Below are 27,629 nucleotides of genomic sequence, written 5' to 3' on the forward strand. Positions count from 1 at the left end.
TTCTTCTTTTTATTATTATATTTTTGTGAGACAATATCTTACCATAGTAAATCATTAAATGTTAATAACTAAAATGTGTAAAAAAAAAAAATTTTTTTTTTGCATATTCCTTATCTTATTTACAGACAAGTGATCAAAACAGCAACATTATAATATTTATATTAGTAACTCAAACTCAAATTGTATATTTCCCTTCACATTTCTTCATTTATATTTCCTACATTTATTTGTCCATTCTGACTGTGAGAATCTGTGGTTGATTTATCCTGGAGTATGGCTGATTTGAAATTTCGCCAAAGCCCTGTTTCAGAGTATCAGAAAATTAACACAAATAATTGCTGGAAATGATGTTGAGATAGTTGGAGATACGCCAAATTATGAAATCATGCTCTCTTTGACTGCATATCCAGTGATTACAAGAGCTGACTTGGAAAACAGGTGTTTCCAATACAGAGAGATGTCTCCACGGTCTTCTACCCCGTTTACTTTCTGATGATGATTCAGATCTGATATTTCATGGCTGGAACTGAGCACACAATGGGAAGTGATTTGAGAAAGAAGAAAAATAAAGAGCAACAGAGAAAGAAAGAAAAAAACACTCACTTCTGAAGACATCCATGTAATGGATGCTGATTGTGCTTTTAAATCATTGAAGTCTGTGCCTGGATAATGAGGACCAAAGCCAAGACATGAGAGAAGTAATCGTAAATACATACTGTAAACGTATTAAGAACAGACATATTAAAACCAGAAATGTAAAAATTACCCACATGCAACATCTAGCATATTCTTCTCTTCCCCCTCTTTCTCTCTTGCCTTCTCTCACTCTTTAAACAGGTGACATATTTATATGCATCACCACAGTGCGAAGGATGAATTTGATCCACATGGTCTTCTCTTTCTTCTTTATTTCAAAGAGAAACAGCAGGATCAATCCTTTGTTTTTACACATATTGATTTTCAGATAATCATTTTCTCTCTCCCTCAAACCTTTAGTTATTATAGATGAAAAATATGTGTTCATAGCAGGGATTGATATGCTGTCAATGGCTTGTATGATTAATGAAATAACTATTATTTTATTGTATCATTTTTCTGTACTGTATGTTGTGAAAGTAACTAGTTTATTTAGAACTTAATATAAAGAAAATAAATATTCACTTGTGTCGATCTGAAATTGTTATGATGACTAAATCTGATTAATTGATTTTCTGATTTAAGACCCATCACATATACAGTATATGCCATTATGAAACCACAGTCAAAAGAGCAATAAAAAAATAAATAAATAAAACATGCTTGATTTTTTTCAAGAAACATACAGAGGACTTATTATGTTTATTTAATGAACTTTGTGTGCTTGGCACCTGTATTTACAGTCTTAAAAACCTTAAACAATATTAGTTAATTCCTTTCCCACACTGTTTTGAATTCACCATAAACTGGCCATATAACTTTATCATTGCTTAACATTTAAATATATTTATCTACAACACTCCAAAGCATATACCTTAATTACCTTGTCTTCCTATTGTTTTTATCCACACAACAATTTAAAGCCTATGTGTTTTGCGTGCATTCACTATTGCTTATGTTTATGTAGGTAATCCACTCAGGATTTTAAGCCACTTTTAACCAATAGGCAAATATTCAACATTTCAGGATCATTCCAGTAGATCAGATTTTCAGAAACATACACAGTTACTGTTAGTATGGAAGTATTTTTCTTCTTTTCCATCCTGACATCTCTCATCCGTGTATCCCGTCTCTGAAATATGCCACTGTTTACATTTCTGAGTTTTCCTACATTGTATCATGTCTTCTATGACAAGCTTCATATACTTTACCATTCATCCTCAACAACAGAATAATCACACTGACATTTATTTGCTCACATTTTTGTGAATGTCTCTTGTTCAGGCTGATGCTGCATTTGGGACAGGAGTCCATTATGGGGTCATGTTATTGCTGTATTTATTGCACCAAATACGAATCCACATCAGCATCCATTAAGAACGTCTTCTAAAAAACTGAGCCTCATTTGATTCAGTTCAGTTTTGCACATTGTTGAGGTTGGCAGGTCAACAACAACAACAACAGTCAAGTTGGAAAAGCCTGTATATCCGTTTGCTTTGACAGTGTATCATGTAAGAGATGAACACAAGTCACATTTTCACTCTATTTCAGTCTGATGAGTGATAAGGTAAGTGTGTAATGAGATGATAAGTCCTACATAATGATTACACCTCATTGAAAAGGTTGGTCTCCCTGGCAGTAGAAAAATGGTGAACTGCTTCATGCTTACACCAATTTTTCAGACATTTTGAATCATTAAAACACTGAAAGCCCTGTAAAGCTGAGCAAAACAACTGTAGCAGCTGTTCTGATCTGTTCTGGGTTTATTTTTATTTTATTTTTTCAATTCAATTCTTTCAAACCATGTGCATGGACATCTGAGAAGAGGAACCATACTGGCGCCCATCACAGCTGCTGGCACCCTGTTGGCTGCCGGTGGGATTGCTGATCATGTGCATACTGTCCATGCTGCTGTTAGACAGGTATTGGCGATCAGCAAATGCTCCGGCGGAGGAGGAGGAGCACAATAAGCCACCCTGAGGCTTCTCTGGGCTGGCTGCCAGGCGCGGTGAGGATGGGAAGTTGTATCCGTACAGGTTGTAGGGATTGTGAAGGGAAAATGCATTATAAGTGCTCTGCTGCACGTGATGATGGCTCCCAGGGAACATGTGGGCGGGGGAAGGGGAGGAGCCTGGTGAAGCAGTTGATGCGGAGGCGGAGCTTGTCCCTGCCTGCATTACATACTGCAGCTGGGATGCAGGAAAAGAGGCCAGCTGACTTCCATATGCATCCATCTTACCCCCACTGCTGCTTCCACTGCTGTTACCGGCAGCCAATGAGACATGGGCCCCACCCTGCATCCCTGCAGTGATAAGAGAGGAAGTCCTCTGGGGCAAAAAGGAATCTGAGGCCTGAGCAGAGGGTACTGCACCTCCTGCTGTCTGGAAGCGGCCGTAGGTGCCATCCGCCAGTCCTCCGTAGCCCTGCAGGGCAGCCATGTTGCTTCTGGCACAAGCAGGGTACTCGGACAATCCCAGGTTACACAGCTGGCTCTCCCTACAGCCCACATTGAAGGTGTTGGGGGCCAGATGGAAAGTAGGAGGGGAGCAGGAGGGGGAGAGAAGGTGTGTCGCACCAGAAGGAGATGGAGTGCCAGTGCTAGAGGTAGTGGGAGAGGTGCCAGTGCTCCCTCCTGAAAAGCAGAGTCATCAAACATTTAGAAACATACAAACCCCAAAGACACACTGAACATACACATTCCTATCCATGAAGAATAAGTGAATACTCACACAAGAGAACAGTGAGACACAGCCAGTTTTGAAACATAGGCGCTGTCCAACAATCACACTGAGAGCATATCTCTTATTTTATCCCAAGGGCCACGAGCAGTCACTTTGGCTGCTTATGGTGAGCACTGTATCCTTGACTTCCTTTAGTTACAAAAGAGGCCTGTTCAAATTTGCCAACAACTGCCACGTATTAAGCCATAATAAAGTGCTCATAGAGTGGTATTCTATATTAAAGACACTGTAAATTTGCACTGTTAAATGGTGGAATTTAGTTATTTTAAAGTTGTTGAGCTTCTTCAGGGGCAAATCACGCAGAACACGTTCTTGCATCCATCATCCATCTGTTATTTTTTCTCCTGTATTAATATTTACTAGACAAATGGGTCCCACTTTATATTAGATGTCTTTAACTACTATGTACTAAAATTAAAATACATACAATACATTGTATTTATTGTGTAATTACATGTTGTTCTGCAAAATTCTCACAAGATTCACATTTGATGCTTCTGAGGTTACTGGTAGGTTTAGGAGTAGGGGTAGGGGTTAGGGTTATTGGTAAGGTTAACAATTTAACTACAGATGTAATTAAATGTAGATGCTTTAAATATAAGTACAATTCAACAACATGTTTGTACATAATGAGTACATTAGATCACATGCTTAAGTACATAGTAGTTAGACACCAAATATAACATGGGTCCAACAGTTTTATTTGAGAATAATACAATACGTTTAGCTGTTTTTTCAGATTCTTTCACCATGAAAAGTACATTTTTAAGATGCCATGTTGTTAAAAATAATTAAACTCCATTCCCCCCCGGTTTTTGAATGCAAGAGCGCATCCTGTGTGAACGGCCCCTTAGATGTCTTGTCAGCTAACTCACTGCAGCCATCTCAGGGATACTGTGGCAAATGTTGCTATGCAAATGTGGCTTGAGTTTGATAACATTGCATGTCTGGTCAACAGAGCATTGAAGTAGTCTTCTTCTCACAGCAAAAAAATCCAGCATTTGGGCATATGATGTCAGAGGGAAAAAATAACAACTGGCAAATATGCACAGTAAATAAGTCAAACTCTTGGAGCTGAATGACAGCTTTGGGATATCAGTCACATATTTCTTTATTAATGAGAAATTGGCCAACATTCAGTTTGTTGTTTTGAAAATTTAGTCTGGTCTATGGTTAGGAAAGTCTGCATAACTAAATAATTCAGAACTCTATTGGCTGAGGTTTGGGCCAGCTCTGTATGCCTTCGATAATACTGAGCAGAGTTCTGGTTGACACAACAAGGTCCTGTTCTTTTGGCTAAGGAAAAGGAGAACTCACGGTGATGTCATGCTTTTCTCCTGTTTTCGGGCAAGGGTGAGAGAGGCTTCAATGGTGCTTGAGAATAACTAATTACTCCAATAGATCTGCATGTACTTCTTGAGGGAAATCGGTTTAGGGTGCGGGGGTGGGGGTGGAGTGAGTCAACACAGCATTTTGTCAGCCGTGCGAGAACTTTAATTAACATTTAATCTGTTTCGAAGAGTTTGTGATGACAAACAGATGTCCACTCAGACAAAATACTGAGCTCACATTACTCTGACCTTATGAGGATGAACCCAGGGAGCAAAAAAAAAGTAGTTACATCAACATTTGATCATCTGGGCCATAACATTAGCTATGCGTAAGAGATTGAGCAAGAGGAGATGGTTACAGTGATCAAATGCATGCAAGAGCAAGCATCCAAAACAATGCTAAAATTCATAGTGGATTTTTACATTAAGGGGCAGAGGAAGTGATATAGCATTTGATCTTTTGAACAAACATACAAACAACTTCACTCTTGGACACAAAAACCTAAGCTTGGCCAACATGTCCCACCCATCGCAAAGCTCCGTACAGGCTCAGAAAATCATTCATAAATTCAGTGCGGTATTTGATTGTTGTGGCCACACAGTGACATAGTAACTTTTAAATGATCTATGCAGCAATATTTTGAAATCCAAACCCTCTGCTGTTTACCCAGGGATGTAAAAAACAGCTCCTGGATGGGGGATGAGTTGAGTCTCTAGGACCATACATTGCACATACCTTGCTGTTTCTGCATGTTCGTGAAGTCCTCAAATGTCAGCGTCCTTACTGGGGGTCTCCAGAAAGCATACGTCTCCATTATGGCCTCCAAACCAGTCCTGCACAAGGGAAAGTGACAGAGAAATGTGGAGGAAGAGACATCAGAAGGAATAGAAAACAGGTGAGAATGTCAGATTATGCACAAACAGTGGCAAAAATTGAGGCAGAGAAAAGGAGTGGGGGAGTTTAAGGAAACTGGAGCCTGTAAAAGGAGCAGGTTTTCACTGTGCACATCAATCTGGGTGATGTTTCATCGCTGCTCTGTACATGGCTCCCCTTCCTGTGTGATTTACTCCCCTTTGCTGCACTAGTAGAGCTCCTGCTCCAGCACTGGCTCTTGCCTTGTGGCTTATTTAAGTAGCAGTAATTCTCCACTCCCTTCTGCTCGTTAGTGAGACATTCTAATGACTCAAGCACCAGCAGGAGCCACATACTATGAGATTGAATCAGACCAAAATACTGCTTGCCAAATAAAGATTTTTCCCATAATATAATACATCACTAACAAGACCAATTGCGATTTACATTGAAAACTGATTTATATCTTGGTCAAATGTAATTGATTCCACTGATCATAAAAAGCCAAACTTTACAACTAAATCTGTGGTTTGTAAACTGGGATGATAGGTATCCATTGCATAAATGGAACTATGGTTACTTTGTGATGGATCAACAGTTTTATTGTACAAAAAAGGTCTTTATATTTTTGCAGTGTTAGTCAAAAAGGATATTTGTGTGAGGGCTTATGTTTATGTAGGTAATCCACCCAGGATTTTAAGACACTTTTAACCAATAGGCAAATATTAAACATTTCAGTAGAGCAGATTTTCAGAAACATACACAGTTACTGTTACTATGGAATATTTTTCTTCTTTTCCATCCCGAGACCGCTCATCTGTGTATCCCGTCTCTGAAATATGCCACTGTTTACATTTCTTAGCTCTCCTACATTGTATCATGTCTTCTATGACAAACTTCATATACTTTACCATTCATCCTCAACAACAGAATAATCACACTGACATTTATTTGCTCACATTTTTGTGAATGTCTCTTGTTCAGGCTGATGCCGCATTTGGGACAGGTAAGGTTTCACTGAGTCCATTATGGGGTCATGTTATTGCTGTTTTTATTGCACCAAATATGAATCCACATCAGCATCCATTAAGAACGTCTTCTAAAAAACTGAGCCTCATTTGATTCAGTTCAGTTTTGCACATTGTTGAGGTTGGCAGGTCAACAACAACAACAGTCAAGTTGGAAAAGCCTGTATATCCGTTTGTTTTGACAGCGTATCATGTAAGAGATGAACACAAGTCACATTTTCACTCTATTTCAGTCTGATGAGTGATAAGGTAAGTGTGTAATGAGATGATAAGTCCTACATAATGATTACACCTCATTGAAAAGGTTGGTCTCCCAGGCAGTAGAAAAATGGTGAACTGCTTCATGCTTACACCAATTTTTCAGACATTTTGAATCATTAAAACACTGAAAGCCCTGTAAAGCTGAGCAAAACAACTGTAGCAGCTGTTCATGTTTGGTGTTTTGATCTGTTTTGGGTTTATTTATTTTTTCAATTCTTTTATTCAATTCTTTCAAACTATGTGCATGGACATCTGAAATGAGGAACCATACTGGCGCCCATCACAGCTGCTGGCACCCTGTTGGCTGCCGGTGGGGTTGCTGATCATGTGCATACTGTCCATGCTGCTGTTGGACAGGTATTGGCGATCAGCAAATGCTCCGGTGGAGGAGGAGGAGCACAGTAAGCCACCTTGAGGCTTCTCCGGGCTGGCTGCCAGGCGCGGTGAGGCTGGGAAGTTGTATCCGTACAGGTTGTAGGGATTGTGAAGGGAAAATGCATTATAAGTGCTCTGCTGCACGTGATGATGGCTCCCAGGGAACATGTGGGCAGGGGAAGGGGAGGAGCCTGATGAAGCAGTTAATGTGGAGGCGGAGCTTGTCCCTGCCTGCATTACATACTGCAGCTGGGATGCAGGAAAAGAGGCCAGCTGACTTCCATATGCATCCATCTTACTCCCACTGCTGCCTTCACTGCTGGTACCTGCAGCCATTGAGGCGTACCCCCCGCATCCCTGAAGCAATAAGAGAGGAAGTCTTCTGGGGCAAAAAGGAATCTAAGGCCTGAGCAGAGGTTACTGCACCTCCTGCTGTCTGGAGGCGGCCATAGGTGCCGTCCGCCAGTCCTCCTAGCCCTGCAGGGCAGCCATTTTGCTTCTGGCACAAACAGGGTACTGTAAATCAACAGTTTTATTGTCCAAAAATGGTCTTTATATTTTTGCACTGTTAGTTAAATAAGGATATATGTGTGAGAGCAAGAGTGTTTTCTCTCTATATATATATCTTACTCCTGAATTATCTTTTAATCTCTATTTTTCTGCAATGAAAATCTAGCACTAGTTCATAAATCAGGCAGACTATTGTTTGAAAAAATGAAAAAAGAAGTCTAAAATATCTGTGGCGATAATACTCTCCAGATGGAAGCATGCTTCATGTGCTGAGGGATCTGTCTCAGACTTTCTCGAAGTATATGACCGATCTGACTTGCATCTTGTAGGGATGGAGCAATGAGGAGCATGAGAGGAGATGGAAATATGGGGAGAGGGAAAGAAATGAAGACAGGGGAGTGAAAGGGTGGGTGAGATCGAGGAAATGGAGTTAAAAAAGCGAGAAAAGGGATTTTTCTTTTGGCTGCCCTCAATCAGATTGCTTTATCACAGATTGACTGGATTTTCTTGGCAGACGACTGAGTGAGTGAGTGATTTTATGTAGTGGGATGTGGAATTAGGAGGGATCTCAAGGGTTTTATTTCCTTAAGAAAGGCCACCACTAAGATATGCATGTATTTGCACACACAGCATGGACAATACAGAGGAAGGCTAAGATTTCCTAAAAATCTACCTGTTTCTCCCTGAGTCCCGGAATCCTTTGGCAAATGGGTTGCGGTCGATCTTTAGACGGGTAATCTGTTGCAGGAGAAGAAACCCAAATTTAATCATTTAATAATATTTAAAAATATTTTGAAATATTCAGTTTTCTTTAAATAAACTAATAGAGGGAAAAAACAAATCTTTGATATATGATCAAAACGTTTGAATTTAGTTAAGATTTATCACTAGATTTACAGTTACAAAAGTAAAACTTGTATGTCTTTGTTATGCCTACTAAAACCTGAACTACATATATTGGTGGTCTTTCATGTTCACAATGCTGCTGTACACTGACAGTCAGAAATGGACCTGTTGGTTCTGGTAGGCTGTGACTGTGGTGAAGACAGTCTCTGGGAAGCTGAACGTCTTCACGCCCTCCCCAGTGGGGACCGGTTTGGTTGGAGAGAGCTCGCTGCTGAAGTCTTTCCGGATCACATGGACACGGGGCTGATACTTGTGCATAGAGTGCAGGATGATCTAGAGATAAAGAGATATTTTCAACTAATCTAGAAGGGACATTAATTAGACCTAGATTGTTTTTAGTTGTCCAAATTAAAGGAAAATACACCAATGTTCTTTATATTTGATTAATTGTATTGGAGGGGTAAAAACTATTGGGGTTTGTAAGGCACTATTTTTCTATTTCTTTTTTCTATTTTCTGTAAAGCTGTTTCTTAACAGTATGCATCATAAAAAGCGCTATATAAATAAAATTGGATTCTCTGGTGTAATCACAAGAGCTCATTATTGCAGTTCCAGCTGTATGCATTATAGGTCTATTGCATAACGAGGCTGTGAATATCAAAGCTGCTTTTTCCTGTATGTGTGTGTGTGTGTGTGTGTGTGTGTGTGTGTGTGTGTGTGTGTGTGTGTGTGTGCGGATTGGGGTAGTTTATGAGGACATTTTTTTCGGTTACAAACTGGTAATTACAAGGGTATTATGCTATAAATGTGGTTTATGAGGACATTTCTAGTGTCCCCATAATTCAAATCGCTTTAAAAAAAAACATACTAAACGGGGGGCCTGGGTAGCTCAGCGAGTAAAGATGCTGACTACCACCCCTGGAGTCGCGAGTTCGAATCCAGGGTGTGCTGAGTGACTCCAGCCAGGTATCCTTAGCAACCAAATTGGCCCGGTTGCTAGGGAGGGTAGAGTCACAAGGGGTAACCTCCTCGTGGTCGCTATAATGTGGTTCACTCTCAGTGGGGCATGTGGTAAGTTGTGCATGGATGCCACAGAGAATGGCGTGAAGCCTTTTCACATGCTATGTCTCCGTGGTAACGCGCTCAACAAGCCACGTGATAAGATGCACGGGTTGATGGTCTCCGCCACCTGGATTGAGGCGAGTCACTACGCCACCACGAGGACCTAGAGCGCATTGGGAATTGGGCATTCCAAACTGGGGAGAAAAAAAGGGAGAAAATCCCCCCTCCCCCACCCAAAAAAAAAGAAAAAAAAAGAAAGAAACATACTAAACGATTTTTTTTTTTTTGAAAAGCAGAACGTTTTTTGTGATGGTTAGGTTTAGGATTAGGCGATAGAATCTATAGTTCGTACAGTATAAAAATCATTATCTCTGTGGAGAGTCCTCATAAGGATAGCTGAACCAACATGTATGTATGTGTGTGCGTGTGTGTGTGTGTGTGTGTGTGTGTGTGTGTGGGCAGGTTTAAGTGGTTTATGAGGACTTTTCTTTAAGTTATAAACTGGTAATTACAAGGGTATTATGCTATAAATGTGATTTATGAGGACATTTCTAGTGTCCCCATAATTCAAATCACTTAAAAAAAACATACTAAGTGATGTTTTATTGAAAATGTAAAAATGCAGAAAGTTTTTTGTGAGGGTTAGTTTTAGGGGTAGGGTTAGGGGATAGAATCTATAGTTTGTACAGTATAAAAATCATTATGTCTATGGAGAGTCCTCATAATGATAGCGTGTGTGTGTGTGTGTGTGTGTGTGTGTGTGTGTGTGTGTGTGTATCTATCCACACAGGTCTCATATGAAAACATGCTGTATCACAGCCCTGGTCTGTTCCTAATTACTCCCAGTGTCAGTGTGAGTCTCATGGGTCTGCCTCAACCAAGGACGTAAGGCAAGAGAAGAGAGGCCTTTGCAAAGCAGCTTGATGACAGTAAATTTAATATTCCAGCTTCCCGAGTACACAGCCCAGGAGAGTCCAGTGCTGCCCTAGGCCAGACAACACCAGATCAGTGCAGACTGACTGCCGAGAGCTGCCAGAGGAAGTGTACAAAGTCACACTGCTGTATTCCCACAGATACATTTGTTAACAATCTCTGAGTTGAATGGGCAAAAAGAAATCTGCAGATGATATCTGACCAAAAAACATAATTTGCAATGTCTCCAACTTTAATTACTGACTTTTGCTTTATTTACAAAACAAATGTTTTGCTGGTAACGACAAAACTGGTAACTGGTTTTATTCAAAAATATTATCTAATATGACTGAATCAACTCGACTAAATTTGGTTATAAAAATTAAAGTAATATTGTGTCAGATCAAGTAGAAATGTAGAAACAGATCCTTAAGATAACAATTTCAGGTTACCACTTTTTACAGTTTGGTTGTTTGTTGGTGAAACAAGTACAGAATGCTGTACATTGATACTATTTTAAAATTATTTTTTACTATTTAATGCAGTTTACCACTGAAAATGAAACACAAGCAATCTCTTACACCAACAATACACTGTAAAAATATGTAAAAGTTTGCAATTAACTTAAAGCTATGCTTAATGCGGTAACATCTTAAGTTTTATTCAAGTCAGAAAATTCTTTAATATGACTAAATCAACCTGACTTCATTAGGTTAATGAATGACACTAATAAAAGTCATTTTAAGGGTCAGGTCAGCTAGAAATAGTTCCTTAGGTAACAACTGGACATAGTCACTTTTTTACAATGTACTTAAATCCTCTATGCAATGATACTGCAATCTAAATAATTTTCTGTCGGGAGCACAGACATGAGGAAGGTTCATATATTCCATGACGGCAAGGTCCCACACAGGACATTCCAGGGTTAACTTCAATTCCGGCCCTGACTCGCCCTCCAGGCAAACAAAAAATAAAGTCTCTTTTTACGAGGTTGTGGTATAAGAAAAGTCCCCTCTCTTCTTCCTGAAAAAACACCAGCCTGCTGCACTTCTAACACCCATATGTTATTACATTTGTCAGAATACTCAAGTGATAGCATCAGCGACTCAAGTAAAAACAGCCCCATATGCAGAGAAGATGCCAGTAGAGCAGAAACATTTTCAGACTTGGCATAAGGCAGCTATTTTACCCACACCAAATTTGCATTTAATATACTGATACATTGTATCTCTTTTCCATGGCAAAGAACACATAGCCTGTCATGTGCAATTATTCTTCCTCTCAGAGCACCATCCTACTGGTCATGGGCAGATGCATAAATTGGTCACTCTGCATAAATGAAAAATGGATAGTCACATTAATCAAAACAGTCTGACCGTTCAACTGCAAGAAAATCCTTAGATTATCTATTTTCCATTTCTATGTCAAAGCGTATCATTATCGCCACCATTTAAAACTAGTCTAAACTTGGGTAATAACAATAAGCTTCGGCTCACTGTGAATAATACTCAGCATTTATCTAGTATATGCAGCACATAGGCTCTTAAGCCTTTAAAATTATACTGAGTGAATTAAGTGAATTGTTTTTGTTGGTCTCATTATTTTGAATAGAGCTGGATGGATCATCCCATTTCTTAAAGTCACTTTTACTGCAACAATACAGCTCTGAAATTATCTATGTTCAATCACTTTCTCAACACAATGCCACAAAACAGTGCCCGGCACAACAAGACACTAGTCATCAGTGAATTTCAGAATATCAAAAGTCCTTCTGTGCTTCAATGGAGCAGGTTAATTACTTGGAGACAAAAACCTAAGATCTGGAGGATACACTCGAGTACAGTTCAAATATGTTTGGTAAAAAACACAAATACGTTCCCAAATAATACCATGTATCCAGCAGTTGTTCAGGGACACACTGGGCATAACAGTCTAGTACATTAAAATCTTTCTTTTACCAGTTTTGCAAGTTCTTCAAAGAATACATTGGGTAATGTTTTTTTACTTGAGAGAATATACAGATGTCTTACATTAGGGGAGATGTCCATTTGGGCATGTGATCCATCAACTTGTGTATGTGTTATGAATCCTCTGTTGTATAAGTGTCTGGATAAGCAGGTGTCTGTAATGTCTCCTCACTCAAATACATTCATAACGGTATGTGTAGATATTGTAATTGTTTTTCCCAGTTTTTATCATGAAGGGTTTTGGTCGCTTTACTTAAAGGGAGCTTAAGTCTATTTTTGCATATTTTTAAGCATTTTCTTTATTTAACATGGACTAACTTGGTAAAACTGTCTCAAGGTAGCCTGGCTTAACATATTTAGCACATCATAATTGTGAATACTATTAAACACATTTACAGTATCTATCCTGCAAACTAATGCTGTGATTGTCTGTTGAGGATGTTAAAATGCTGAAGGTGTGCACTCACATGGCCTTGATCATCCAGCTCATTGTTGGTGAGTTTGAGTTTGTCAAAGCTGACCACCTGTCTCATCCAGGTGTCTCCAGAAGCCAGAGAATCTGGGTGAATATAGACTCTGGGGGGCACTGGGGAGTCTGCATTTCCCGCCACCATCCACTTTGAGCTGTGATACACATACCTACAAAAACAGACACATTTTTTCCATAAAATAACTTTTATTGCAAACAAATGGAACAAACGGAAAGTATTAAAAAGAATTCTGATACTCTTATCAGTATCATTAAAGCACAAACAAACAGAAAGTATTAAAAAGTTTATAAATCCCTTGTCAGTGTCACTGATTTGATAACAGTGTCTTTGGGTTCACCTAAAATTGTTGTATTTAGGGCTTTTCCCCGGCTGAGAGCCTGAGGGGCACTACATTGCAGCCTGAGGCACAGCTGGATGCCTTTAGTTCTGGCCATGCGCACAGTTGAAAGTGCTTAACTGCAACGCCTTTGCCAAAGTCATCATTAAGCTCTCAAACATGGACAAAACTCTCATTTGGCTCCTTTTGTTATTGCTTGGCAGCATTCAACATCCTCCAAGTCGGTCTTATTCTCTCAAAGAGCAGCCCTGAATACATATGTGCACACACATGCATTCATATACATACTGTACATGGAAGGCACTAGTCTAATGGATCAAATGCTGATTATAAGGGCTCACTGAGCAATTTATTAGGAACACCTGTACACCTACTTATTCATGCGATTATCTAATCAGCCAATCATGTTGCAGCAGTGCAATGCATAAAATCATACAGATACAGGTCAGGAGCTTCAGTTAATGTTCACATCAACCATCAGAGGAATGTGATCTCAGTAATTTCGACCATGGCATGATTGTTCGTGCCAGTCGGGCTGATCTGAGTATTTCTGTAACTGCTGATCTCCTGGGATTTTCACGCACAACAGTCTCTAGAGTTTACTCAGAATGGTCCCAAAAACAAAAAACATCCAGTGAGCGGCAGTTCTGCAGACAGAAACGCCTTTTTGATGAGAGAGGTCAACAGAGAATGGCCAGACTGGTTCGAGCTGACAGAAAGGCTACGGTAACTCAGATAACCACTCTGTACAACTGTAGTGAGCTGAACAGAATCCCAGAATGCACAACACGTCAAACCTTGAGGCGGATGGGCTACAAAAGCAGAAGACCGCGTCGGGCACTTTATTAGGACCATAGTGTTCCTAATATAGTGCTCAGTGGATGTATATTGAACATAAGCTTGTGTGCTCTAACACACACATACAAATGCTATCACACATACTTGCATACTCCCATTAACTTTCCCTGAATTCCCTCACACACGTAAGAATAGAGTGCCAGGCGTTTTTGTAATTTCCTGTTTGGAGTCCTGTTTAGGGTTATGCTCTATGTAGCAGTGAAAGTGTTAAAGAACATGGAAACCTAAACCCCAAAAGGACTGGAAATTTGATTAGCCCTCTTTCATCTTTCATAAATCTGCCATCTGGCACTCGCACAATCAATAAAGATCCAACTTTATGTGACACCCTTTTGGACAGATGGTGAAGTGACTGCCCATTAGAGTCCAGCAATATTTAACACATGCAGTACACTGTACACAAGCAGGAGCCTTTATACTTTTAGACGGAGCAACATGACATAATTATGAATCGAAATCTACTTATAAAATGCAATTTTTCATTCAAGGTGAATATAGGTAAAGTGGGACACCATTTGCCATTCATATCAATGACAAAAATTATGCCACTTTACCTGTATTTATTATATATTTATTATATTATAACTGTGGTACAGAAACATTAAATTACAAAATCTTAATCATACTTTCACACATACTGTAAATACATAAACATATACAAATTGTCTCAAGCTTTTTGCCTCTGGTATGCTTGTGCTCTCTGTCTAACACAGACCGATACACACATAACACAGCAGCAAATACACCAAGTCATATATCGGGTTACTTTACTGACAGAGTAAGTATCACTTACTCTATCCTGCAGCGTGGACCAGAGCATGTGCTCTGCGTTTACATCAAGTTGTGCCTGCACCATGTGCGTTTCTGTGTATCAGTGAGTGTGTGTGTGAAATAAGAGAGAGAGCACAAACATGCCTGAAGTGGACAGCTGGACAAAGAAAAAAAATTAAGAGACAACAGGCCAATGCATAAATGGACAAACAGACGACAGCCAGAGCACACTGGATATTTGTTCATACATTAACAACAGAAAGAGTGCCTGTTACAGAGATCCAAAAATATGGGCCGCTCTGCTTCCTCTATTTCTTCTTTCTAATTTAAACCATACCAAATGCCCACATTAAAGAGTAAAGTAATTCAAGTAACACGTAAAAAAAAGATTTAACAAGACTAGTATAAACTCTATGTCCCTTAAAAAAAGTAAAGTGAGTAAATTCCAATAAAGGCCATGTTTCCAGACCCACGTCCTCGAGACACATGGGGCATTCCAGTGACAGATCTCTGCTCCGTTTGCAAAGCCTTGTGGTAAATTCCCCAGCCAGGGAGAAAATCCTATTTAATTTTACAAGATCTTTTGGCTTCTAAAATCCTCCATGATTTTGAGGGGCTTTAAATGGCCTTCTTTAAGGCCAGTCTTTGAATGGCTGTGGTTTTATTTTCAATAAATGCATCTATTAATCTCAATTTAATTGAACTTGAAGATTATTGTGTTACAATGTAATTAACATGCACATCTATGAATGTTGAAAAACATATTTGTCTTCTTTTGCCTCTAAACCCATGAATTCAGATTTCAAATGTTTCACGCAACTCAAATTGTTTCATTGAATCAAAACAAAAATCAGAAGCATGTATTGATTATTAGTGTGCACAGGAGGAAACAAGAAGAGCTAACCTATTGTATGTTGCTCATTAGGTCTCCATTATTCTCCATTAAAAATAAATGAACTACGTTTAATAAGTATTAACAAACTTGTAATGAAACATAGGCCAGGCAATTACGGAGAGAACATGCAGGCTTTAGTTGCATACAAGTAAAGCTTATTTGTAAGCATGTGTAATGGAAAGTTGTCATGGTGAGAGCAGAATCATAGGGACACACTACACCACCTTGAATGCTGATACGGCATTTCTGTTGGGGCTGCTGTCGGTATCTCTTCTTCGTGCAAATCTCCCATCCAATTTCAAGATGGATTAACTTTCCAGCTCATAGTTAAATTGCCAGTCAAATGTGCTTTTTTCCTCCATTCTCACTCCCCGAAGCTGTGCTTACCTGTATCTCTTGTTGTCCACCGGTACAATGTCCATGGCAATGTAATACTGCTGATGTGGATCCAGTCCCACGATTTTAACCCTCATAGCAGGGAACATTCTCCTGAAATAGAACAGGTGTAATTACTTACACGGTGATGGCAAGGACAAATATGGTACAGTAGGATGATCTTGTCAAAAGTCAGAAAGAGTGTGTAAGAAATATACAAAAAAAGGAAAGAATACATTAAAAGAATAAAAATATTGACACAAAATATTCAAGGAGGAATATTGCCAATGAATTAAATGCATGATAAAGGAATAGCTTATGTTAAAGTCATGTCTATTACACTGAAAAATCCCACCCTCAAACATAAATAAAATAGTTGACCAACATATAAATAAATAATCAATTGAACATTATTTTTATATTTGGATTTATTTATTTATTTTGGTCTACAAAAACTACTAAAATACTATAAACTATAAACTATAAAATATTATAAAAATACTAAAAACTAATAAATTGAGCTACACTGAAAAATATGGTAACCTACCATTGTTACCTCAAAGATTAATATCCACTTGGTGTGGCCAAATTTGACAGGTTGATTTAGTCAGATTAAATAAATAAATATATATTTAGATGTTACAACATTAAGCACATGACAAAATTGTTTTACAGTTTATATACAAAGGGTACATATAAAAAAACGTGACCCTGCCTAAAAAGACATTTTTACTAATTCCTTATTTTACACTTCAAAAGCAACTTCTTTGTCTTTTCATTTAAACATCATAAATCTCTCTGCTCATAATGAGAAAAAGTGTCTGTTATCCACCATACCCCCCATTTAAATTTATAGGGTTATTATTATTAGCAGGGGCATGAAATACACACGACTATTCATGAAGTCTCGAGTTAAAAAAAAAAAAAAAAAAAAAAAAAACAGAGCTCAACTAGTGACTTAAATGAGGAGCCTAAAAAGATATTTAAAGGAGCCCAAAAGATTTTAGAAAAGTTTTGTACGAAAGTTATTTTGTTAGATTTAGGTTGCTGGCACAAACAAAATGTATTTTACAACGCAAAACTTTTACCTTCGGGAAATGTTGCTGCAGCGTGAAGAATAAGAGGAAAGGCTTATTGATGTAGGTCCAAGCAGGTGTATAAAGGTTATTGCTTAAATGATAAATCGTCAATAGTTTAAATACAAATAAAATAAAATAAAAATGCTAAAGAATTATGTATATTATTATTTAATTATTATTATAATTAAATTGACTATTCATATTTGGGAAAGAACGTTAATTGGGCAAAATAATTAACGAGATTTGTATTAAACACAACATGTAAAAAATAATAAAAAAAAAAAACGGTTCACAGACTAGGACTTTTTGGCGGATTTCTTTTCATTTGGAAATTTAAGTCTCAACCTGGACTCCTATTAATACTCTATATTTTATAGTAATCCACTACAGTGAGAAAGTATTCATAACTACAGGTTTACCCAGTGTTTTAAGACAAGGAATTACACCAATAAATGGAGACATGTTTTCATGTTGGTTTGATCATGTAAAAACGCAAGGAAATACCTGGCAATCCCGCCGAGAAAGAAAGGGTCAAAAGGTCTTACTATGAACTGTGTAGGTTAAGTTATATGCTCGGTTTGGGCTGTAATTGACGCTCAAAAGAGCAAGAAAACGAAAAACATATTTCAAACATATTAATTAGAAACAGTTGTTGTTGTGCTGTTTGCCCCACAGTCACAGGGGTCGACATGTAGTGGAATATATACCGCTCGTCATGTAAGTTGTGTGGTTTGTGATTAGGTACCCCTGTCCCCATGTGTAACACATTAGCGCCCGCAAAAACTGTTTTCATGTTAGTCCCCGAGCGCAGCCACGTCACTTTGCGAAACAACGGTAGTATATGTTACCTTGAGCATGTGCGTGTATGCCCGAAAGAGAAAAAATAAAGAATAGACTTGCCTATATATGTATCTGTATTTCTGGGCTTCTATTTGCATGCAGCCAGCTTAAATCTCATTCTGGTGACGTTAACAAAAAGGAAGAAAATGGTTTATAAAGAGAACAAAAGATTTCTGTATTCAACTATTAAAAAAAATACATTAAAAAAAATGCCAAAACGGTACACTGAACATTTTGTGGCGTATTAAATATAGCAGAAAAGATGACTTTCTACCTTGAATAAGTTAGTTTAAGCGTGAACTTAAAAATATAAGAAAATTCAATTAAAAGCACATTCTACACTCAAACATGTAAAAATGAATGCTCTAGTTTATAAGTGTATTATTTATGCTTGTTTGAGTTTTACAATGTGTCATCATGTATTAATCCTAAAGAAATCTTTTCATATTTATTTGCTAATTTTATTAAATTTCACTGATAAATAAAATAAGTACATTTGAATCAACTTTTCAGCTGATGCTCCCAACATGCACTAGGCTTGAATAATTAATAAGCTTGCATGGTTTCACTATTTGCACGTTTATTTACACGGTTTTTAGAGTTAATTTAGCTGTTACATATTGTAAGTTCTTGTTTTGTGCAGTCTTAAGTTCATTTTCTACTCAAAACTACCCGCTCGTGATAAAACAAAAAAAGTGATCTGCTGATTGTCACCGTCATGGTGTTTTGTCTTCTTTCTGTCACCAGTAGTGTAGGGGAATGTTGTTTATAGACTACATTGTAAGCTTTAATATTCCCTTTGGGAAGCTCCCATATGTCATGTGGTGCATGATAAATCATGTTTTTGTAAGTTAAATCAAAATGCCATAGCCTATGTTCTAATAAGATGTTAACTTAAATTTGTATTATTTATTTAAGAACGATGTTTATCATATTTGTAAGTAAAAGTTACTTAACTTACTAAAATGTTTAAGCCAAATTTACTCTCACTTTAATCAATATATGTCAGAAATGTAAGTAGATTTTAATTCTTTTTATACCATTAAAATGTATTTAGAAAAATAGTGTTCAAAAACTTGCGAAATCAAAATTAAGTAAATCTTACTGTCTTTTTTTTTTGTTTGTTTGTTTGTTTGTTTTGTTTTTTGTGTGTGTGTGGCTATTTTATGGTTGTATAGGATCAGAAGTATATTTATAAAGAGGTTCATTTAAGAACAATAAAAATCAATGAGAAGACGCCAATTAGGTAAATGAGCTTTTGCGTGTCCATGTTTATAGGCTACTACTTTTTACACATTCCATGGGAAATTGCTTTCCCGAAAGATATGGTTAACTGCAGAGCCGCAAAAAAAAAAAAAAAAAAAAAAAAAAAAAAATTTAAAAAAATTAAAAAAAATAAATAATTTTTTTTTTTTTTTTTTTTTTATAACAATAGAAAAAAAATCTTATTTAAAAAATAGTTATGACACTCCAATTAAGCAGTAGTTCGCACTTTCCATATATTTACCTTCCTGCCTTTGTGATGATCATTTCTGTGCCAATTTCGTGGAAGCGTTTCCATAGGTCTGCACATTGCAGTTCCACCTGGATCTCTTCCATAGAGGCTGAGGGCGAAGGGTCGCAGGCGGCAGAGGTCAGGTCCGCCGGAGAGCCGAACGAGCAGGACGTCCTCTCTGCCAGACCCTCGCCGTCAGAGCCCGGGCTGGCCTCCGAATCTACAACAAGTAAATAAAATCTTTATAAACGTCAGCGGCAGGAAGGAGGCCTCAGGAGGCCTGTTGACAATATAGAGTGCTAGAACCAAATCACCTGTAGCCATAAAGGATTACGACTTGGATTCACTCAGACCATGAAGGATTGCGGCCATAAATGTTAAAATAAATAAATAAATACAAAAATAAAGCAAAACAAGTAGTGTGGAAAATCGGATTCTGCTGCTTGGCTGCCGAATATTTCTTTGTTTTTTTCTGAAAATAAATGATTAACCAACAGACTAATGACAAAATAAAATTCCCAGAACGATAACAAAGAAGACCGTTAATTGAAAGCGGGATTTATTTGAAAGAAATGGGAACAAATTCCAGTTTGGGTACATGAACGCATTTTGCTTCGAGACTTTAGAGTGTTGGGTTATTGAGTTTTTGAACGCAAGACCTTTACACTCACGTTCTTTGTTGTTTTAATGATTTTGGGAAATCTTGGCAGCCTACTTGAAAAAATTAAGTCGTCAGCATTAAATAGTCTAAAAGTAGCCTATTTTAGACTGTTTAAAACAAAATTATTATAAGGCTACCATTAGCAGTAAAGGGGACGTAGGCCCTTTGCGTCTTGAAATAAAATGGAAGTATCAAATACTGTATGTGCCCCGTATTTAAACTGTTGAGACGAAACACGTAAAAGCAGATATCTTTACCTCTGCTACAAGTTCAGTGTCATTATACAGAAAATACACAAACACAACAAAAATATATCGATGTAGCCTATGTGGTTTAAGTATTTCCATATTGTATTATTGTTTTATCCATTTTATTTTTCAGGTCACCACTCAGTCTTCAAAACTGCAATGAGCTGGATTGTTTTGGCTATACTGTACAAGTCATGCAAGTGAGGCTGTGCAACCGTGAAGCTGCGGAAAGACTAGGCCAGCAGTCCAGGCCAAACCATCAACACCCCGTGCACAGCACATCAGAACCCTCTGAGAACACGGGAGAGTTACTGAATCCCAGACCCAGAGTCAAAGAGAGCCAAACATTTCAGCGTCTTCTTGAGAGATTCTATCAGCATAATTAAAAACATGATCCCCACCATCTCTTTCACACGTTCTTCCAAGCATGTCAGAAAGATGGCTGTTGATAGACCCAGAGCTGAAGAGTTCTCGACTCCACCCGAACCCGTCTGAGCTGCTGTCATTGAGCCAGGACTCCCTTTGCCCATTCTATAAGACTACCTATCCTATTACCCTCTTTATCCAATTACTTAAAGCATAACACAACGAACTGTTGGTTACCAGCGGGTCGCTGAACTTGAAAACCGAGAATGCCGCTGATATTTCCTTTCAGATAACAAGAATTCACCTTTACCTTGGACATGATAACACTATTCTTGAGAAAAACAGACATGAATGCGTCTTTTACTTACACACGCAAATACAAAAATATATAAATGGTGTTACTTGAGGAGGGCATGACAGCCGACCAATAATTTCAATAATAATTTTCAGTATTGTTTTTTTTTATATATATATAGTTTCATCAGGACTTAGATTCTGCCCTGAATTTTCTACAGTAGGCAATATCATAAGTGTTTAATGCGTTTGTTTTTGTTTTTAACTTGCCTGTTGCCAAATATTGCAGCAAATTTGTCACATCATTAATTTCATTTTGCCTTCCTCTAGACGAGTTTGACTTAGTTGAGAATGACCTAATTTTTTTCTTAGGATAGAGGCGATCTACTAAGCATGAAATTGCAGAGTAACCCAATCCACCAGGAACAGAACCACCTGTTTCCGCTGGACTTCATTCAGTCTCATGTAAGAGGGGGGCAATAAAAATAAAGATTAAGACTCTTTTGAAATCTACACATCTGTCGTCTTTCATTTGAACTTTCGTCTCTCTGGGAATTATGCAAACGGAATGTAAAAATGTGATGTTTTGAATGCCATTCAAGGAAAGTATTTTAGAAGAAATCCTTAAAAAGCTAACATAAAGGCAGACTTCGGCAATATAGTAGGCTATTTACTAAAGAATTCCAGACTTCATTGAGACTGAAGAAATATAAAATTCAAATCACCCAGGATGTAGACATTTAAAATGGTCCCAGTGTTTCAGTATTATTATAAATAAACATTTTACATAATATGCCTATTTTTTATTATTGCTATACTGATACTATATTATTTGGTATCATAAACCAAAGTCTGTCCGTTTTTCAAAGTATAAGGCATTAAAGTAAATTACTATTTTTTCAAGGCATCCCTTTAGGCTATGAAAAGCACAACGAGCAAGGGTGGGTTAAACTCAAAACATTAAATTGTGAATGATGTGCTGATTTGAATGCCTCATGTATATCTGACAGCCCATATGTCATGAGTAGCCAATAGTCTAAATGAGGAAAGTTCTGATATCATCAATAAGTCAGCAATACTTTTAAAAGTGATCAAATACGTTCTTGAAAGAGAGAGAGAGAGAAAGAAAGAGAGAGAGAGAGAGAGAGAGAGAGAGAGAGAGAGAGAGAGAGAGAGAGAGAGAGAGAGAGGCTAAGACATAATCTAAAAATGTATCAAGAATAGAAATATGGTGATCAGTAGCAAACACGTTCCCAATGCTCTTTAATGCATTAAGTATTGTTTAATAATAAATTATTTCTTATTTAAATCGATATTCAAAAGATTTATTTAAATGTAGGCCTAAATAAAAGGCCAGCTGATGATTCGCGCATTATACATCCTTGGGGTAGAAGTTTTCGCTCCGATGTCTAAACGCTTCAGGTTTTAGTAAGACTTGCTAAAACAGACCAACTTAAATTGAGACAGTATTTCTATTTAATATAAGTAAGCTGGGACTTTCCTGGATCTGTATAGTGCTGTTCAAAGAGGTAAAAATATTTCAATTAGTGTTCACTAAAAGAGTCTGAGGGAAGTATGCAAACACTGAAAATCAAATACAAAATTAGTTCATCAGTCTCCAATCGATGAGAAGTTTTCTCCACCGGTATGCGCGTGGGAAAAGACAATACCGCATTCGGTGCAATCTCGATACATTTAATTATTGTACCACTTAAATTCAATTGTTGTATTTTATTTATCTGTTTTGTAGTGTATGTTGCACAGCCGTATCAACACTTATCACTGGCCCCGATCGTGTTGAAATAAAATATTCTACTTAATTCTATTGTGAACTATTCCATTTTATTGTGTATTTATGAACTCCCGATTATGTTCATCTAAACAGGAATAAGACCGTGGTGCAGTTAGGTAAACGATCTAAAACATTCAGTTTTGGTCTATTCAGTTAAGCTCAAGATTTGAATCAAAATCTTTATCGATGGTCTTCCATGCAAGATGTACAATTTTATTTTAACTAAAGGCCTATAGGCTAGTTCAGCGTTTGCTATTAAAACACTAAAGCAAACGCACGCAAAGAATTTTGACATTACCGACATAACTATAACTTGAAGTCATTGCCGTTTTATTCACTTTATGTTAACACAAATATTTCGTAAAAAGATGAAGTCCGTTCTCTGGAAACAGACCTGTTATGACCCGTTGGCCCGGAATACGTAATGACGTAGAATTATATCAAACTCTTCAGAGAGCTCTCCATTCCGTGACTGTCGTTTAAAAGAGCCCACCAAATCTATATTACAGGGATTTTTTTGTTTGTTTGTTTTTTCTTTTGCTTTTGCTTTTGCTTTTTTTTCCAGCAAAATGCAAACCATTGTTCGTGAGGCAACTCACCTATTTGTTTTGTTCCTCCCCTGAAATAACGCTATTTTATGTTTTAATATAACCGACTTCTATCTATCTGTGCTCACCATTATTTTTAAAATCAGAAAAACAGTCATATTTAAAACATGGTGTCAAAAGTACCTTTATCGGAATATGTACAGAATGATCAGTCAGCAGCCTGTTGTGCGCAGCTTAATGGTCTGTCTAATGGCAAATGCTTCTGAAGCGAGACTAATGAAGTGATGACTAACGTTGCAACAGTTGAACTACAGCGATGAAACCGAGAAACACACACACGCACACATACACACACTCCTGTGAGCATGTGCACAAGAACACTTATCTTATGAGACGATCTGTAGACACGGACGAACCTGTAAAAACTGCAATCATATATATATATATATATATATAAAGTGTGGTGTATCCATTTCATTTGAAGGTTACATATCCTTTTCTGCTTGCCAAATTAAAGATAAGAACACAAATGTACAAATTACTGGATATCTGTGAACGTGATTTATCGATGTTTAATACACCAGTCAATTTTCATTATCTTCCTTGCTTTTCAATCTGAATTAAAACACTGATTTTGACTATCCAATAGTGTCGAAGACACTGTTTCGATTAATACACCGCAATTAACAAATGTTCCATTCTAGACTCTAATTCTGTATTTTAAGACCACGAAAGCTAAAGAAAAAAAAAACTATTTTGTGCAAAATAATTTCATGTTAAAAACATACACGATTTTCAGTTTGATATTGTTCAAATTAGCTAGTTTAACAGAATTAAAGTGATGTGCGGGCCTGTGCTCTATACGCTAGCTACGCGGTGCAATCACATCGGACATGATGTCTAGAAAACATTTTATTCCTGGATTCAAAGTAATCTTGTAAATGCTGTGAAAACTGACGCAACACGGGAAATGAACGGAGTGCATGTATTTCAATTTGCCATGTCATCACGCACTAACCCGGATCGATATCCAGACAACTAGCAGGGTCTTCGCCGTCTCCCAATTGTCCGTTGGTCGCGAGGCTCTCCATAGACAGCTCAAGTTCCTTTTCTGCCCAACCCCGGAGCTTCCGCTTCTTGTTCGTCCCGATCAGGGCTTCTACCGAAAAGGCGTGCGCTCGTGAACTCAGCGCGGCGGCGGATCGTCTCCTGTCACTCATCTCTCCCACTGCAAATCCAACGGAGGACGAATACAATTCCTTCCGGGCGGCAAACGCAGTATCGCCGCTCGCGCAAAATGTTTGTAACGGGTGGATTAAACTCTGCGGCGACAACAGTATTCCAGTCCCAAATCTAATTTAGGCTATGCCTTTTAAAGGCTTACATTTATAAGAACCCATTCCAAACGAAGAGTCTTTGGCTCAATACCTTGTCCAAAATGATCGTTTGCTAATATATCTCGACGGTTTTTTTTTTTTTTTTTTTTTTTTGTCTCCGTCCAATTTCTCTAACTCTCTTTTTCTCTCCTCGAGTCCTGTCTGATTGATATTCACTTCTGGTAAACTTTTTTCGAAGCCTTAAGGGCAACCCTCTGACTGTTTGTCAAATGCAGTATGTCCAATGAGAAACGCGGGAAAAGAAAGAGCCAAAATATGTCGTCCAATGGAAGAGGGGTGAAATAACAAGCATGGTGGAGAAACTCTGAGTTGGACTTTGGAGATGACCATCTTACAATGAATTAGCCCGATTCGATTTAACAAGCAGATATAAGCACGTGGTCTAAAAAAAAACTGTTTTGTTTTTTTCTCATGGAAAAAATGTAGTCCAAGCCAATAGGCTATTTATTTATCGGTGAAGGGTTTTATTTGTTCAGGCCATCGCTAAATGTTTGTTTGGTTGAAGTGGTCTTTTTGACCATTTAAAATGTTCGTTTTATGATTAGAAATGATCAAAATATTTTCTCTCCTGCTTGCTTGCCCAGTCTCATCATTGCGTTTTCCGTGTTGGTCACCTCACCTTTTCAATCGTCAAAATCAACGATTAAAGCCTTAGTCTATTAAAGTGTCCCTATAAAGTTCACCTTTAAAAAAGTTTACTTGGACTGAGCCTTTACGTGAGGTTTAACCCTTTGCGTATCCTCTACAGAGGTCATCTACATCATCCGCAAAACAGATTCCGTATTTCTACACACAGATTTCCTCCCCAGAACCTCAAGTCTTATACCTCCGTATGTCACAGCGTCCACATTTTCATCGTTAAACGATCAGACATTTATAGAGGCAGCAGCAAGTGTTTTGTATTTGTATTTCTAGGCTACTTGTAGGCTTTCGATAACTACGTTTAATGTATTGCGGGTGCTGTTGTTATTTGGTTTCATATAAAAGGGTCTGTCAACATGTCCTTTGATACTCCCTGAATTGAGGTTGTACCTTCCTATAGGGCAACACGCTATAACCAAAAATAGCCAAATATATAAGGCTACTAACACCACACTGTATTATAGCTATACCGACTGTTTCAACCTTTACTTATTATTAATATTCATTAATATACTAATTAACATACTATATTAAGTGTTTCAAACAAACAGCAACATGTCTTAAATCAATAATTTTAAGTTTATTGTGTAAAACGAATAACATAATACCTAACGAATAATTAAGCCACTTAAACATTAGCTAATCTTCTAAAACAGCAGAGAGATTTATTGCCGGCACGTGAAGGCTATTAATAACATAAAATTGTTTTATTTTAGCAAAAGGTTTTTCAGGTGATTAGTAAACTTAAATTTAACTTAAATTTAGATTTTATGATTCCTTGTCGCGAGAGAACAGCCTATGAAATGCTTGCATAGAGCCATCTTCTTTTTATCTTAAAATAGAAATCCTTGTTTGAGGTTTTTCTGTTACTAATTTTAACTGTAAGCCTAAGTGTTAGTAAATAACGGAGCCAATTTTCTACTGAAGTACATACATCAGCGTCATCGACATTAAAACCTATGCCCCGTTACTTTCAATGCACAAAAACCTTATGGTCGATTAAAAAATGACGACAAGAATGAATCATTTTACTATCTTGGTTACCACTCTAACTCGCGCATTTATTTTATTTATCAAAATAGTCAATTAGACTGGACTCCCTGTCTAATTGACTAATTAGCTGATTACTCATTTACCTTGTCAAAATAGTTTACTTGAGAGTTGAACCTGCAAGATGCAGCTGCATGACAGACCATAAAAAGAAAATGTATTCAAAACAATAATTGTTTTCGTTTCAAAGATGGCAGTTAACTTGAGGTTTTAAAAGGATTCGGTAATGTGGTGATAACAAATAGATATTTTCATGCATTCTAGACACTAAAGCAGTATTTGACATGTAGCCTATCCACAGTCGATTTAATAAATTGTTAACTGATTTGTTAGTGTTGAGTAGCCTACATCTGGTTGGCGCATGGATGTCTGATGTGAGTGTTTTTTATCAACATCACAATTTAAAATCTATAGGAAAGTACTATAAGGAAAAGTGTATATTTTAGGTCTTGTAACAAATGAATTTTAAATTCATATTTAATAGCTCTCAATTAAGATGAAGTCATAAAAGTATCATGCATATTTTAATTATAAAAGATTGTATTGACACCTGTGCAATACATTTTTGTGCAATCTTAATTTAATTACTGCTGGTGCTGGCCTTTACAAATGTTCTTTATACGCGTTACACAATACATGTAGGCTACAACATGTGTCCAATTATTACTTTTTGTGTATGAATATCTTTGCATGTAGAATTTGTTTAAGGTTGTACTCTTGTTTATAGGCTATTCTTATTCTTATATAATTTTATATATGTAGGGCCGAAGGGACTTTTGATTTGATTTTCTCCCAAAACACTAAATAACAACAAAAATGACCACACCACTTTCCTAAACACCTGTTTGTCACTATACACTGCAAATATTCCTGATCCAAGTTGAGATCATCGCAATGTCTGTTCATTTTGAGGTAATCTGATCTAATATTAAACCATTTGTAAAATGTTACAAATGTTTGTAGCAAAT

The 27,629-nt window shown here is 37.4% G+C and overlaps 1 protein-coding gene across 2 annotated transcripts; it reads right to left on the minus strand.

Annotated features, from left to right (window-relative positions):
* Positions 1-902: 902 nt before the first annotated feature.
* On the minus strand, positions 903-25,098 carry LOC127447023 (T-box transcription factor TBX15-like). Of its 2 annotated transcripts, none has more exons than XM_051708466.1 (8): positions 24,591-25,098; positions 19,676-19,883; positions 16,262-16,363; positions 12,990-13,161; positions 8,747-8,914; positions 8,409-8,473; positions 5,445-5,542; positions 903-3,268 (listed from the first exon to the last, which is right to left on the minus strand). In XM_051708466.1, exons 1-8 carry the CDS (start codon positions 24,790-24,792, stop codon positions 2,433-2,435), a joined length of 1,851 nt encoding a protein of 616 aa, XP_051564426.1. In that variant the 5' UTR covers positions 24,793-25,098; the 3' UTR covers positions 903-2,432. The 2 variants fall into 2 exon arrangements, with proteins under 2 accessions (XP_051564426.1, XP_051564427.1); XM_051708467.1 differs by lacking the exon at positions 24,591-25,098 and adding an exon at positions 23,756-23,832.
* Between the last annotated feature and the right edge of the window lie 2,531 nt (positions 25,099-27,629).

Source organism: Myxocyprinus asiaticus, chromosome 10 (assembly GCF_019703515.2).
Source record: "Myxocyprinus asiaticus isolate MX2 ecotype Aquarium Trade chromosome 10, UBuf_Myxa_2, whole genome shotgun sequence".
In the NCBI taxonomy this organism is placed as follows: Eukaryota; Metazoa; Chordata; class Actinopteri; order Cypriniformes; family Catostomidae; genus Myxocyprinus; species Myxocyprinus asiaticus.

What these genes read in the sequence shown, in the direction of transcription:
- LOC127447023 (XM_051708466.1), bottom strand. Translation starts at nt 24,792, where the DNA reads ATGAGTGACAGGAGACGATCCGCCGCCGCGCTGAGTTCACGAGCGCAC. An exon ending in ATCATCACAAAGGCAGGAAG is followed by an intron (nt 16,364 to 19,675) that starts GTAAATATATGG and finishes GTTCTATTTCAG; the next exon opens with GAGAATGTTCCCTGCTATGA. An exon ending in CAGCCTACCAGAACCAACAG is followed by an intron (nt 8,474 to 8,746) that starts GTCCATTTCTGA and finishes CTCCTGCAACAG; the next exon opens with ATTACCCGTCTAAAGATCGA.